Here is a 15162-nt window from a genome sequence, read left to right on the forward strand (position 1 = left end):
CTTCTTTAGACAAGAATTTCCAACATTGGATAAAGTTCTTGTCTCAGTTCGAGATGATAAGGATTACCCAGAAATGAGTCGAAGTACGTTATGGAAACTTTTAAAAGAAATAGGCTTCCGCTGGAAAAAGAATCCCAGAAAGTCTATTTTATTAGAAAGAAGCGATATTGTCATATGGAGAAGACGTTTTCTAAGAACCATAAAGGAAATGAGAAACCAAAAAAGAAAAATATTTTATCTTGATGAAACATGAATCAACGAGGGTCATACACCAAATAAATTTTGGCAGGATGAAACTGTTACAAGTCAAAGGCACGCTTTTGTAAATAACTTATCTACTGGTTTAAACCCACCATCAGGAAAGGGACGCAGGCTAATAATAGTACACATTGGCAGTTCAGACGGTTTTGTTGAAGGTGGTTTATTAACTTTTGAATCAACTCGTACCGGTGACTACCATGAAGACATGAACGCTGATGTCTTTCAAGAATGGTTCGAACAAATGATAGATCTTCTTCCTAAGAACTGTGTAATAGTAATGGATAATGCAAGTTATCACTCCAAAATTATAGAAGGACTGCCCACAACCAAGTGGTTAAAAAAAGACTTGCAGAATTGGCTGAGTTCAAAAAATATTACGTACCATCCCGGGTCTATAAGAAAGGAACTTTATTCGTTGTGTGCCCTTTATAAAGAAAAATTTAAAAAATACGAAATTGATGAAATTGCCAAAAATCGTGGAATGACAGTACTTAGATCCCCACCATATCATTGTGAATTAAACCCGATTGAACTGGTATGGGCACAGATAAAGAGTGAAGTTTCAAGAAAAAATACCACTTTTAAAATTCATGATGTTAAACAGTTGTTTTTGGAGGCCGTAAATAATGTAAAACCTGAAAACTGGGAAAAGGCAGTAAATCACACTATTAAAGAAGAGGAAAAAATGTGGAAGCTGGACAATATTACTGATAAAATGATCGAGCCAGTTATTATAAATCTTGGTTCTGAAAGTTCATCTTCTGAATCTGATTTGGATTTGTAACAAGTAGCTGTAAGTTTTATATTAATATTTTTATTAATCTATTTAACATACCTTAGACGGTTTTAAAAACTCTTTTTCTCTTTTGTAATTTTTAAAAATTAAAAAAAAAAGTGAATTTTTTAAAACCCTTTTTAATGTAGGCCAGTCAGTTCTAATATAGTGTGTGATAAAAGAGGTCACTTTTGTTTACATACACATAACACTTTATAACACTGAAATAATTCATTTATTTTTTACAATTATTCAAAGTAATTTTTCAATTAATCTTGAGCACGCCCATGGAGTGGTCGGAGCTACCAGTTAAAATTATGCTAATTACTCTCTCGTTCATAAAAATAAACTATAACATCGACCACTTTCGGTAAACTAGCATTAACATCTTCATTCCTATAAACTTAAAGAAAAAGGTATATGCGTGCTACCAGTTTATATCTATGGGCTGGAGACCGTAGCTATTACCAAGAAATGTGATAATTTTGATTTGGTCATATTGAACTAGTATTAAAAACTGTTAAAAAACGTGAAATACTTATCACAATGGGTGATTTCAAGGCCAAAATAGGTAACGACTAACACTAAAACTAATGAAAATGACCGGAAACTAAAACTACGATAGTTTATCTGTATAATATTCCACGCCCCAGTGCAGTTTGATATCTTTTTACTACAGACCTTTACCAGTAAATACTGTACGAGCTCATAAGGCATATGCCCTTACCTTTTTTGCCGGGTTCTTGGGTATCTCTGGCCTAGATACGCCGCAACTTGTAACGATATTATAACTACCACTAAATTTGCGAGAAATATACATAATTTAAACGTATATTTATGAGATAACTTAAACTTTCTGAGTCGTGATATATGTAAGTCATGCACTACGAGTTGAGACGCAAGAATTTGTACCTTCTACCCACTAATTGCAACAACTATCTTTCAAGTCTTTTACGAAAGAGAAGATCCTACAAGTTTTTTTATCTTCTACAATGGCTAGCTTGTGACTATGTATTGATGTTTTGTTTTTACGTGAGTTAAGGTAGAAAAAAAAGCTCGTGCTTGACATATCATACAAGTTTTTAGAAAAAAAACTGCAAAGCGTTTGGAGCATCAGTGAGCAGAGTTTAACTAATCATATTGATCGCCAACTTTCGGAAGAAGACGGCAACTAAAGATAAAGACATATCGACTCCCAAAGTTGATTGCGACATAAATAAAAGAACAAAATATTTAAATCTATATAATAGAACACTATAGTGCTCACTTATCTAGAATTGTTTAACTGTGTACCAACTTGGTTCCAACGTATTCCGGTATATTCTATTGAACTAGACTGTACTGACAATATATTTAAAACAAAGAGCGATAAAACTGTAAATTATAAAGAAACATTGTTTGTAATGAAGGACATTAAGCGTATATGGACATTATGGAGGAAAGGAAAGTGCCAGAACCACAATCAAACGATCGTTTACCTTTTAAATATGTTCTAATTGACTTACTGACACAACCTCGCATTTGCTGACCTGTTTGAATATTTTTTCTAAGAAATATGTCCTGCGTTGAATAATAATACTCGCATCAACTGAGGACAAAACCTGCAGAAACGAGTTTATGAAATATGGCTTTTTAAAGGCGGCAATCAAGCAGTCGCTTTCTTTTATCGATAGATTTTAATTTAATTTTTATTTAATTAATCAATATGGGAGTGGTTCAAATTGATTTGACTAATTATAGAAGGTCGAATAAAAAATTCTGGTTATGTTGAACAAAGTAAGTTAGGTTTACTTATTTATTGATTGAATTAGATACTATACATATTTTATAACCAAATAGTTAAAGCTACGTCATTACTAAATAATTTCTTAATGTTTCCAATGTAAATCCATCTTAATATTTAAGAAATTAATTATTGGGACTTTTTTCACCTGTGCGGACCGGGAGTTAAAAAGAGAGTAACTACGGGAAAGGCATATAAGTAAATAAGCATAAATTGATAACAACGTAGAAATATAAAAAAAATATAAAAGGCAAATGGGGATCAGCCTAAGAAATTTTAGGATATAATGAAACAAAAAGATTAAACCAATTATTTGACAGAGAATGTTGTTGCAGTTTCACAATTTCATGCAAATAATAATTAAATATTAAATAGAAGTTATTTCTATGTCGTACAGATAGCCCTATCTAATTACCTTTACCATAAATATTACCATAAATTACTATAAATGGTAATTACCATAAATCCAAGACTAAAAATTAAAAAAAAACATTTTGATACTTAGGAATAGTGATAATAGTCAAAAACAGTTATGAAAAAGATGTATCAGCTACAGTCCTCTATTGTTTAACCTGATTATGGATGAAACAATAAAAAAAGTAAGAACTAAAAATGGATACTAAATGAGAGAAAAACAACTTAAAATAATCTGCTATGCAGACGACGCAATACTACTCTCTCAAAGTAAAGATGATTTACAACGTATGTTGCACCAATTTAATATAACCGCCAGAAAATTTAACATGATAATTTCACCAAAAAAGACAAAATGCATAGTTACAACAGCAAATTTACTCAGATGTAAATTGGAGCTAATGGAGCTGAAAGGTCAGATAATAGAGCAAGTGATGCAGTTTAAATATCTAGGCATCACATTATCTAGCTACGGAAAGCTCGAAACGGAAGTGAAAGATCAAGTGAATACAGCAAACAGAGCCGCAAGCTGACTGAATGAAACAATATGGAGAAATAAAAATATCGGGAAAGAAATGAAAGACAGAATTTACAAAACAGTCATCAGACCACTAATGACATACGCGGCAGAAACACGATCTGACACAGACAGGAGAAAAGGATGTTATAAACAGCAGAGATGGAAACACTTAGAAAAATTGATGGCAAGACGGTATGGGAAATAGCTAGAAGTACAGATATACGACGTAGATGCAAGTCGGAGAACATCAAAAAATGAGTAAGAAATAGAAGAGTAGAATGGCACGATCATATAACCCGAATAACAACAAATAGAGTAGTAAAGACGGCAAGAAACGGTTTCCCAATAGAAAGACGATCAGTAGGAAGACCAGGCAAACGATGGAACGACAACTTACTGGAGGCACATTGAAAAACAGGTAGAGTCATGTCTATATAAAAAGTAGAAGAAGAAGCGATAGTCATGTCATAAAATAAAGCGTATCACCCCCTATCAACGGTACTTTAATCAAAGATAGCGGAAATCAAGGTATATAGAACTATAATTTGCCCCACAATAACGTATGCTAGTAACAATTACCCCATCCCCCCAACAAGGTCCAAAATTAAAGAAAAAAATTGTTGAAACTTAAAAATATATTATTTATGTCTTTTATGTAGTTTGGGTTTATCTTTTTTATGTCTTTTAGTTAGTGTTTTATTGGAAGTTTTCCCTCCTCCCCAAATCAAATGTCTAGATTTACCGCTGGTCAGATACATACACAAAGTAAGATGGCAGATCCATTTCAAATAACACAAGGATTAAAATAGGGTGCGTTCTTCACCTTGCATCTATGTCGTTTATCTGTACTTCTAGTTCTGTCCCATAGTGTCTTACCATCAATTTTTCAAAGTGTTTTCATCTCCGCTGTTTCTAGCATACTTTTTGTCCTCTCCATACAGGTCGTGTTTCTGCCGCGTATATCATTATTGGTCCGATGACTGTTTTGTAAATTCTGCCTTTGATTTCTTTCCAGATATTTTTATTTCTCCATATTGTTTCATTCAAAAAACCTACGGCTCTGTTTGCTCTATTCACTGGATTTTCCACTTCAGTTTCAATCTTTTTCTTGCGTACAATAAGTGGATAATGTCTTTTAATTTGACCCAGTCAAATGCCATTTTAAGGTCCACAAAACATAGATATGCCGGTTTATTGTATTCTAATGATTTCTCGTGCACTTGTCTCATTATTAATATAGCGTCGGTGCAAGATCTTCCCGACATAAAACATTGTTGTTCTTCTGTTGGTGTTATAATTTCATTTAGTTTATTTGTTATCACTTTGGTTGTTAATTTTAGTGTTGTGTTTAATAAATCAATTCCTCTGTAATTTTCCGGGTACGATTTGTCTGCCTTTTTGAAGAGAGGTATTAGTATACTTGATCTCCATTCTTGAGGAATTCTGTTTTATTTTATTATTTTTTGGATTAGTTTTAACCCTACAGCAGGCGCGCCGACTACTGTTTCATAACCGGGCGCGCTGTGTATTTTGTACACAAAACACATTTTAGTTGATTTTGCCAAATTTAGTGCGTTTTAACAAAATGACAACCACGATTTACAAAAATAGTTTATTGTTACATAAAATAATAAACATAAAACATGTACCTACGGGTTACTTCACTCGATTTCTTCTGATTGCTGCCGTTCATTGTTCTTACATTTTACGCAGGTAATTGTGGTTTCTGAATGCATTTTACATACAAATATTCTACATAGCCCACATCTAACTGTTGTGCTGGAATTTTTTGAGCCTGGACATATTGCACAACGTCCACGTTTTCTAGAGCTTTGCACTTCTGTTCTAGTAGGTTCTTCACATGATTTATATTTCATTAGAAATATAAATCATGTGAAGAAAATATCCTGAGGAAGATTGTCGCTCTTTCTGAAAGATGTACTTTCATTAAACTCAAGCTTAAATTCTTTAGAAAAATTCGGCGACATATTTTGGGATTTGTTTTATTGCCACAAAACAACACCTGCGCGTTGATACCCGCCATATCCATTAGAGAAAAAAATATAATTAGTGGCCATCTTCTGGTTATTCTTTTTACAGAATATGATGCACACATTTGGTCAATAGTATCCACACCGCCTTTTGTGGCATTATAATCTAGAATAATTTCTGGTTTTTTAGTTTCAACGTCTACGGTGGCAGTGTCATGCATCGTGGATAAAAGTATGATCGACTTACTTTTTTTTGGAACAAATGAAACCAAAGTGACATTTTTCTGGAATCCAAAGAGTGACGTTCCCACTTCTTTTTGTTTTTGGGGTAAAAATGCAATAGGTATTTCCCTTTTGTTTTTTCTCAAAGTGCCAATTGTAGTTATTTTATTTTCCAAAAGGAAAATAGCTAAAGGATAACTGGTATACCAATTATCGGTTGTCAAATTGCGATTTGAACCTTTTATATAATCAATAAGCCTATCTACAATATCACTGGGAGAGTTTGATACAGCATAAGGCCCTTCAGGTTGCCGTCCACAATAAACCTCTAAATTTCCAACAAAGTAAGTTTGTGCATCGCCCAAAATGAACAGCTTGATACCGTATTTTGCTGGTTTATTTGGTAAATACTGGATGAAACTACAACGTCCTCTGAATCCCTCTAGTTTTTCGTCTATTGTAACAAATTCACCAAGATTATAGGAATTTTTACAGTTACTAACAAATGCGTCCAATATTTTTCTAATTGGTGCAAATTTGTCATATATTTTCCGTTCATGTCTTGTGGTTTTGTCATCAAAGCGCATTGAACGTAACAAAAATAAAAATCTTTTGTAACTGATTACAGCTCTAAGAATTTCTATACCTGTTCCATCAGATGTCCAAAGTTCAAGTGCGTTAGTATGGTTAGCCTTTTTAGTGCCTAGGAGGTAAAGCACTCCCAGTAACGCCATTATTTCACTTTTTGAAGTATGTTTCATATCTCGTTCTCTTTTATATTAAACAGATTCTTTTTTACTATCAATGTACAAATTAGTAAATTGTACGATGTTCCAGTGTTACCAATGGCTGGGCATGGAAAGATGCACCTCCCTGTCAAAAATTATGCGATTTTGTCCAAAATTATGCGCTGTGTTGTAAAACGTGTGAAGCAATCAACAAACATCAAACAAACCTTATTTTTATGTCCTTACTGTCATCTGTCACGTCCTGTCAGTTGTCATTGTAATAGTGATTGAAAATCATGATTGAAAATGGATTGAAAGCGTGTCACAGTCACAAAACAAATAAACAAAATGGTAAATGATGGTAAACAAAATAAACAAGAAACTGAAAAGAAAATAAGTAGGATTGAGGTTTAATTTTTATTTGTTGATTTAAGAGTATGTTAACTGTCATATAAAAGCTTGGCTAGGTTAGAGTGCCTTAAAATGCGAAATGCCCAAAAAAAGTGTGTGATACTGGTACACCCTTGCCCTTGATGGTTATATTATAACTTAAAAACAAGAATATGGCGCATCTAGACTGGATTAATTTTAATAGGTGAGTACATAATTATATATATTTTTATCCTATTTAACTACAATTCATTTGATTGTGGAACCTGTTCACTTTTTAATGCTTATATGGTACTAAGAATAAGAACTATTCCATCATCATAGGCATATGAAAATATGCTCTTAAAGTGGCAACTGGGAACTGCAAGGTTCTAGTAAAATATCTATGGAAACTGAATACAATAAAAATTATAATTATGACTCTTTCCTACATATTTGTAATACTTTTTTTATAATTATGTAGTTTAACTTTTTTTTATTTTATTTCAGAATACCTTATGTACTGTGTCCTGTGTCATGAGCAATTGATGAACCTGTCTAGTTCCTCCATGGTATTTTTCTATGTTTCCTAGAGACAACTTATTGTGGAAGGAGTTTACTTATGTGCTTTTGAGGATAACAATGATACTCCTGTTATTCATATCAGCAAAGAAAATGTACCTTTGCAATTGAAAACTGTTGCATATACCTCAGATCGGTAAAATGTGAATACAAAAAGAACATGTTCAACTAATTTGTCTTCCTCAGAAACTGAAGACATAAAAGTTTGCAAATTATTTGCCAAGTTATTTTCTTTACTTAAAATATTATCAGGAAAATAGGATATTTTGAAAAATATACATCATTTGTAATATTTTAGCTTTAATAATCAGTTATGAATGGTACTTACAAGTAAACAACAGATTAAATATCTTAAACTAATGTAAATTATTCTATTAAAACAAAAACATAGGTATACTTAAAGTAGAAACATACTATATTAAAATACAAGCTACTGATTGTCTTTCCATGTATTATGGCCTAGCATTTTTTTGGATGGTATGAATTTTAAGCAACCGCCATTCTTTTCAACTCCTGCTTTGGTTGCCAAAATAGCCTTTGCTGTTGAAGAGTTTAATAAATTCCGTTTGTCACTTTTTATGTTAAACAAATCACTAAATATACGTTCTACACTAGCATTAGAGAATGGCAAAACAAAAAGTAGCTGTAGCGTTTTTTTTAAATTCGGAAATAAAAAAGCATTAGCATCATTTTTTAAATTAAATATTTGAGACCAATATTGCTCACAGTCATCTGAATTTAAATTTAATTTTTCAAAGTCTAATAAAGCGTGTCTTCTCCATTCATTATCTAACTCCTGAATATTAACATATTCTTTTAAAATAGGGAATTGATTAGTTACACATTGTAATGATTTTATTTCAAAGCTTTGTGCAATTTTGGGATCCAATATTGAAATTATTTTATAGATAGGGTCGTTAAAGGTGAATCGATTTTTAATATTACTAACTAACTCTATATAGAATTCTAAAATACATTTAAAAAAACTATCAAATTCTTTTTGGTTCAAATTTGGCTTTTTTTTTAATTCTTTCAAGCTTTCTGTTGCAGCAACTCCTATATAAATATCATGTAAACTAACAAAATTTGTAGGGTTTTCATGGTTAAGTCTAAATATGTCGTTGGTTCTTTTTATTACAGACATCTTTATAAAATTAGAACACAGCGTTCTCAACAGAGTTTCAGTTTGTGGCTGAACCTTACAAAGAAGTGGTTTTTCTGACTGAAAGAGTAAATTGAAATCTGTCATTAGTCCTAAAGAATATGACATAAACTCTAGATACACCGGTGTGAACAAATTTGACATGGTTTCCAACATTGTTTCTGTTGTAATTGACGGGTCTTCAAATACATACTCTGTCAAATATGCTCTAAGTGGCTCATATTGCTCAAGTACTCTATCGACACATTCTTTAATAGATAACCATCTTGTTATGGCTGGAGAGAGTATCTTGTGAATTTTCACTTGAAAAAAATTTTGGAACTCTATAAATTTGTGTCTCCTCAAAGCACTCCTATTAAAATGACTGCCTATGTTCCGTAGCAGATCTTCCACATGCCTAGGTAATTTTAAACAGGCTTTTGATGTAGCTAAATGTGCCATATGACATGAGCATCTAATGCATACTATGTGTGGAAATTCTTCTTTTAACTTGGAAAATACAGAGTTAAACTCTCCAACCATAACATTGGTGGTATCTGATGAAAACCCTACAAAATTAGTCAGTGGAATATTCTTTGAAGTTAAACAGTTCTTTAGAATACCATATAAATCACTAGCTGTTGATCCATGAGCCTCGACAAGATCAAAAAATTGTGTTTTGGTTGAATTATTTTCATAAATTATAGTAGTGAATGCACATTGCTTTTTTACTGAAATATCAGTAGTTTCATCCATAACCAAAGAAAAAAAACATCCTGGCTCCCTTAATTTAATATATAGTTCTTCAAGAAAATTATACCCCAAGTTATTGCAAATAATTGACTTAGCTTTGGTTCGTTTTAAGTGTAATTGTTTAGCAATTTTCGAGTCATAACATATATTTTGAATTAAAGGAGTTAGGGTGTCTACTAATAAAAATGGCAGGTTATTGCTTGCCAACAAGGCACATAACTTTAACTCTGCCGTTTTTACAGCTACATCATCAGCATTTGGTTTATACAATTCAGTGAGTTTAGTATTGCTCGCCACTTTTGTCCAATTTAATTTATGCCTTTCACTTATTGAATGTTTTAGTAATACACTTTTATGAGCTACAATATCACAATCACATACCTTGCAATAGGCGTACTCATTACCCTCAGATGATGGTTGTTTTATTGATTTTTCTAACCAATTCTTAAACTGTGGTACACTTTTCCAAGAGCTGTTAAAAGTCTTCTTTTTTTCACTCTTTGATGCTTTCTCTATTTTTATTTTCTTTTTTGCTGGTGTAGGATCATTCTAAAAATATAATCATAATTTAGATGGTGTAAATCAATAAAATATTAGTCAAAGTCAAATACAAATGTATTTCACTACTGTAGTAGTTTTAAATCTTTCTCATATTATACCTAATTTCTGTAATTATATCTGATATTTGTAGTTTATAGTTTAATTTAATTATATTATCTATATAATTTTAATAAATAAATACGATATGAAGTCTGTGTTTTTATGTAATTTTTATAAAATTATCAATTGCTTCAATACATTACCATAGTATCGCCATTGTCACTCATAATATGAGAATGTGTGGGAGCAGGATAAATAGGGGAGCCTTCAACTTGATGACTGCAACCTGGCTTTTCTACATCAAGTGGTACTGGGGAATCTTTCTGCTTATTTGTCTCTGTTTCCTGATGTTTACTCTAAAAAACAATTTGCTTTATTAAAACACAAAATTTAATTTTAAGAAGCTTAAAAGATCTATACAAAATCTACTGAACTTTTACCTCTCATTCACAGCAGGTATATGTTGGTAATTTTGATTTTTGAAGAAGCATAAAGATATTGTAAACTATATGGTACTTAAAAAAACCAATAAGTACCATTAATTATTGTATAGGAAATGATTTTTTGATGTGAACAAAAAATAATTATTTTAAACTATTGAACATGCATCCTAGAAGGTACAAATTTAGTTATGGTTAATGCTTATGTGATTTCTCTATTATATATATATATATATATATATATATATATATATATATATATATAAATGATTGTAACTTTTAACTATTTTTTATATTTACCTTAAAACTGAAAAGCCACTTATCCATTTTCTATATATTTTTTAGTTTCTTTGCACAAACACAACACACAAAGTAACAGTTGAAGAAGTACACTTGAATAATTAATTTTTTTTTTCAATTTGTGCCTTATATTTATATATGTAATTTAATGTGAAATCCCTGTAAATACAAATGTGAAGTACCTACCTACTCAAATATATGTGAAACCTTTCCTTCAATGTGTATTGATTGGGTATTGTCAGATAGGGGGATTTTTCTGGTGAGAAATATTTGCTTGGGGAATAACAGGGCACTTTATAGTTAGATTCTTACTACAAAGAATGAAAAATGATTTTAATGTAAATGTTATTTATATTATACAAATGACCTTTTCCTTTTCAGTACCTTTCAATAATTGCTCCCTCCAAATAATGGTGAAATTTTTAAAACAAATTTATTTTTTGGTTTTGAGATATTTAATATGTCTTGGCAGACCTCACCCTCCTACTCCTGTTACTATGGGAAATTGAGATTCATATACTTGTTATGCAGTTTTTTTCGGTTTCTTACAAATTATTACATATATAGAAATTATTACATTTTATGATCTGACAAAGTAAGGAATAGAGATTCCTATAATTTTGTTAGATACACTTCTAGATGTTAACCTATGGTATTATTCTATGGCCTCATGAATGTTGCTGCTGTCAATTCGTTCGAATTATAAAAAAAACAATTCAGAAGAATTTAAACATTGCTGAAAAATATTTGAAAGATTTAGGAATATGACAAAATAAAATATGAGGAAAGCTTTGAACCCTCATTTAGCTTGAGTTGTACAACAACCAGCATTACACTTATCAAATACCCCTATACCAGGCCCATTAGAAATGACCACCAATAAAAAAAAGAAATTGCAAATACTAAAAAAGATAGAAAACGCGATATTTTTGCACATTTTGTCTGTCCTGGTTGTGTATGGAGAACATTGTAGCATGTTGCTCTGAATGCACAGAGAACAATTTGGAGTAAAATTCAAAGTTGTATTTTGAGCAGAGAATTTTTCTGTTTATTGTTATAACCAAATTTGTGTAGGTTAATATTTGTATTTTAATAAAACATCTGTAGGAATTTTGGAAAACATTTGTTTACCAAGTGCTAATAAAAGTTAAACAAAGCAGAAAATTAAAGGTTTTAGATTAATTCCTATATTTTTTGAAAAATAAAACAACAAAAATAGAATAACATAAGGTCCTTAAGTAATAGACACGTAAACCGACAAAATACTTAAAAACATTATGTGAATGTTATCTGAAATTTGTAAGTCATTTAAATTTTGGTCCTGATGGACTCCACAGGTGACTTTTTCAGACCACCCGTCCACTCCCGGGTTAACCCTAAACCACTCTTAATGAAGGTGACTCAGGTGGCCGAAAATCAATTTTTACATGTTGTAAATTTATTTTCGATATAATGCCGCCATAGAATGGAAATTTTCTTCCATAAAGTAATTTTTATTTGCTAAAGTTAATGCTGTATAACTATAAAATGTCAGGTCAGTACAAACATCTTTTTTTAAAGGAAAAAAGAAGACGCGGACTCTTCTTATAAACGTTGTAAGCTGTGGCTTGGCCTTGGCTTTTTCTTTTGCTTAGCTGGATTATGCGAAATTGTGCGATTTTATGAAGGATGCGAAAATTATGCGCTGGGAATTAAATTATGCGCAAATCGCATAATTATGCGCCGATTGGCAACACTGCGATGTTCTCTAATATATCAGAATCTATAATTTTTTCAAAAGCTGAAAGTTCGGAGGTCACTTTTGAAGCCACTGCCTTTGGTCCTGGAAGTATTTTGATAATATTTTTCTTTTTAATTTTTGATTGCGACGACAGCGGAGTCTTACGCCATGCAGTTTTTTTATCTTTACCTTGAAAAGATTCGACAGCAGTCGTACTTACTGCAGTATTATCCTCGAAGTTACTGGCTCTGTCGTGGTCATTCTGTTCTTGTTCAGATTCAGAATTGTGGTCATCATGGTGTATTATTTCTTTATCTGTCTCAGATTCATCGGAATATTCTATTTCACTAGTTTCTATTTCTGGGTCTTCATTAAGAATTTTATATTTAACTCAGCCTCAGTTAAAAACTTCTTTCTAGCCCTGCAAAAATAAAAAAAAGTAACACACAAATAATATAACAATGCAACTAAATTCTTACATGATATTCTCTCAGCGTAGCCGTTATATTCCTTCTCAAACATGTTACAATATCCTGTTCAACCTAAAATAAAGTAAAACTAAAGTTAATTTGACTTTAATTTCGAATTACAACTTTTTATAAAGTAAAATAATTAATGGATAAAATACTTACACTAGAAGTGTATTATGTACTATTCTGTATGTATTATTCTTTTTCTGTGTGAAGTATTTCAGGATGAGTCTTATTTTAAATAATACTAGGCTATGGTCGCAACCAGCGACATATGCAGATGACATAAATATCATAAGCAGAATCAAACCAACAGACGAGAATACGTAGGAATATATGAAATTTAAATCACACGCTAAATAAATAGGTCTATCAATAAACACAAAACAGATTAAAATCCTATGAACAAAACCGATCGGAGAGAGTAACACGACCTTACCTGACCGTTAACATTTTTTAACTTGATAGCAAATAATTTTATTCCTTTTATTCTATTTATTTTTTTCGGAAAAAATCTTTAAAAGTTTCTTTCATATCTCTTTGAATTGAGATGCACTTAGCAGATTAATAATTTATATTTAGTTCCGTATTTAGCACAAACAAAAAATAAAAACTGCTTTAATTGTTGCTTTTTACATCATATCCAAACATGCCCTCACGGGTAATAAAAAACACGGGAAATGTTCAATCGGTTTCAGAGAACTCGGCAATTTTTTTTCTGCGTTCTGAGGAGAAATCTCTCAGGAACGTCGCGGTCAATATTAATAAAAGTCAGTTCCTCATAAATCAATTAAGAATGATAATTAATTTGACTTTTTGTATATTTAAGAAACTCGCACAATGTTTGTCAATAATTAATATTTATATATCGTTGAAATGAATCGAACCAACTTGGAGAACCTGTAAATCTTGATAATTGATATCAATTAGCGATATTACCGGCAATAAAAACTGACACAATTAAAATGTCTGCACAATTATAAAAACTCATGACAAATTGCGTGGCCATATATGCCACGCTCGATTTTGCTCTTGCATTGCTACCAACCTTATATTTTATTAATCTCTCGCCATTTTCCGACGATTAATTACTTAAACTTCTGCTACTATATAAAGAGTCGTAATTTATTAAATGACGGGCTTTTTAGAACGTAGACAACCAGTCCGCATTGTAAGTATTTTAAAACAAATATATAATATTAACACACAATAAAAAAATCCCATAGGAATTACTTATATTTGATATTGATAACTATACAAATAAAAATGAGGAAGAAAAATAAATAGAGAAAGCAGAATAGGAAGATAAAAAATAAGAGGCGGGAAATAACCAAACACAAAAGTATTAAGAATTGAAGAGACTGTTGAAAGAAAAAATAAAAGATTGAATTCAAAAAACCAAAAAAATAGGATCCAGCACAAAATATACTTATTAAAAACACCAACAGGTAATCAGTAAAAGAACCAAGAAAAATTTTTAAATCGTGGAATTTTTTTCCGAAACGTTTAGATGAATATGAAGAAAAATATAGCGGAATAGATTATAAACATAGTAAAACTACCAACAGGTAGAAAGTATATTAGTATATATCTTACATTTTGACTAAGTGGACTAACATCTATAGACGATGCGTAACACATAGACTATATTCATAGTCTATAATATATAACATATATAGGATATGCGAAGAAAAAATCAGCCGTATACCGTTTGGGTTTGGGTTTCGGAACGTAGTGGGTACAAGAGAGGCTCTCTTTAGCATAGAAGTGCTACTTCAACGATGTAGAGATGTGACTTGCGATATTTATGCATGTTTCATTGATTATCATAGAGCGTTTGATACAGTAAAGTACAACAAGCTTGTGGAGATATTAACAAATCTTGGAATAAACACCTCTGTTCTAAGAATTATTAGCAATCTTTACTGCAATCAAACATCGTCTATCCGTACAAAGGCAGGAGAATCTGATGATATTAAAATCAAATGTGGGGTCCAACAAAGATGTATACTATGATCTCTGCTGTTCAACATATATTCTGAGGAAATTTTTCAAGACATAATAGAGGATATTGAAGCCGGTATTGAATTTTG

The 15162-nt window shown here is 31.4% G+C and overlaps 2 protein-coding genes across 3 annotated transcripts in view; both read right to left on the reverse strand.

The window, feature by feature from the left end:
• LOC140432095 (paired box protein 6 homolog) overlaps positions 1 to 15162 on the reverse strand; it is a 159226-nt gene that overhangs the window by 132050 nt on the left and 12014 nt on the right. The gene's annotated exons all lie outside the window — the stretch shown is intronic.
• On the reverse strand, positions 8063 to 11007 carry LOC140432086 (uncharacterized). Its single transcript, XM_072519930.1, has 3 exons — positions 10880 to 11007; positions 10343 to 10495; positions 8063 to 10088 (listed from the first exon to the last, which is right to left on the reverse strand). The coding sequence occupies exons 1-3, from the start codon at positions 10904 to 10906 to the stop codon at positions 8076 to 8078; spliced, it is 2193 nt and encodes a 730-aa protein (XP_072376031.1). The 5' UTR covers positions 10907 to 11007; the 3' UTR covers positions 8063 to 8075.

The sequence above is a fragment of the Diabrotica undecimpunctata genome, chromosome 1, assembly GCF_040954645.1.
Source record: "Diabrotica undecimpunctata isolate CICGRU chromosome 1, icDiaUnde3, whole genome shotgun sequence".
Taxonomy (NCBI): domain Eukaryota; kingdom Metazoa; phylum Arthropoda; class Insecta; order Coleoptera; family Chrysomelidae; genus Diabrotica; species Diabrotica undecimpunctata.

Excerpts from the sequence above, each read along its gene's own strand:
- LOC140432086 (XM_072519930.1), bottom strand. The coding sequence starts at position 10,906 with ATGGATAAGTGGCTTTTCAGTTTTAAG. Across the intron at positions 10,496-10,879 it reads AGTGGCTTTTCAGTTTTAAG|AGTAAACATCAGGAAACAGA; the intron begins GTAAATATAAAA and ends ATTGTTTTTTAG. Across the intron at positions 10,089-10,342 it reads GTGACAATGGCGATACTATG|AATGATCCTACACCAGCAAA; the intron begins GTAATGTATTGA and ends TTATATTTTTAG.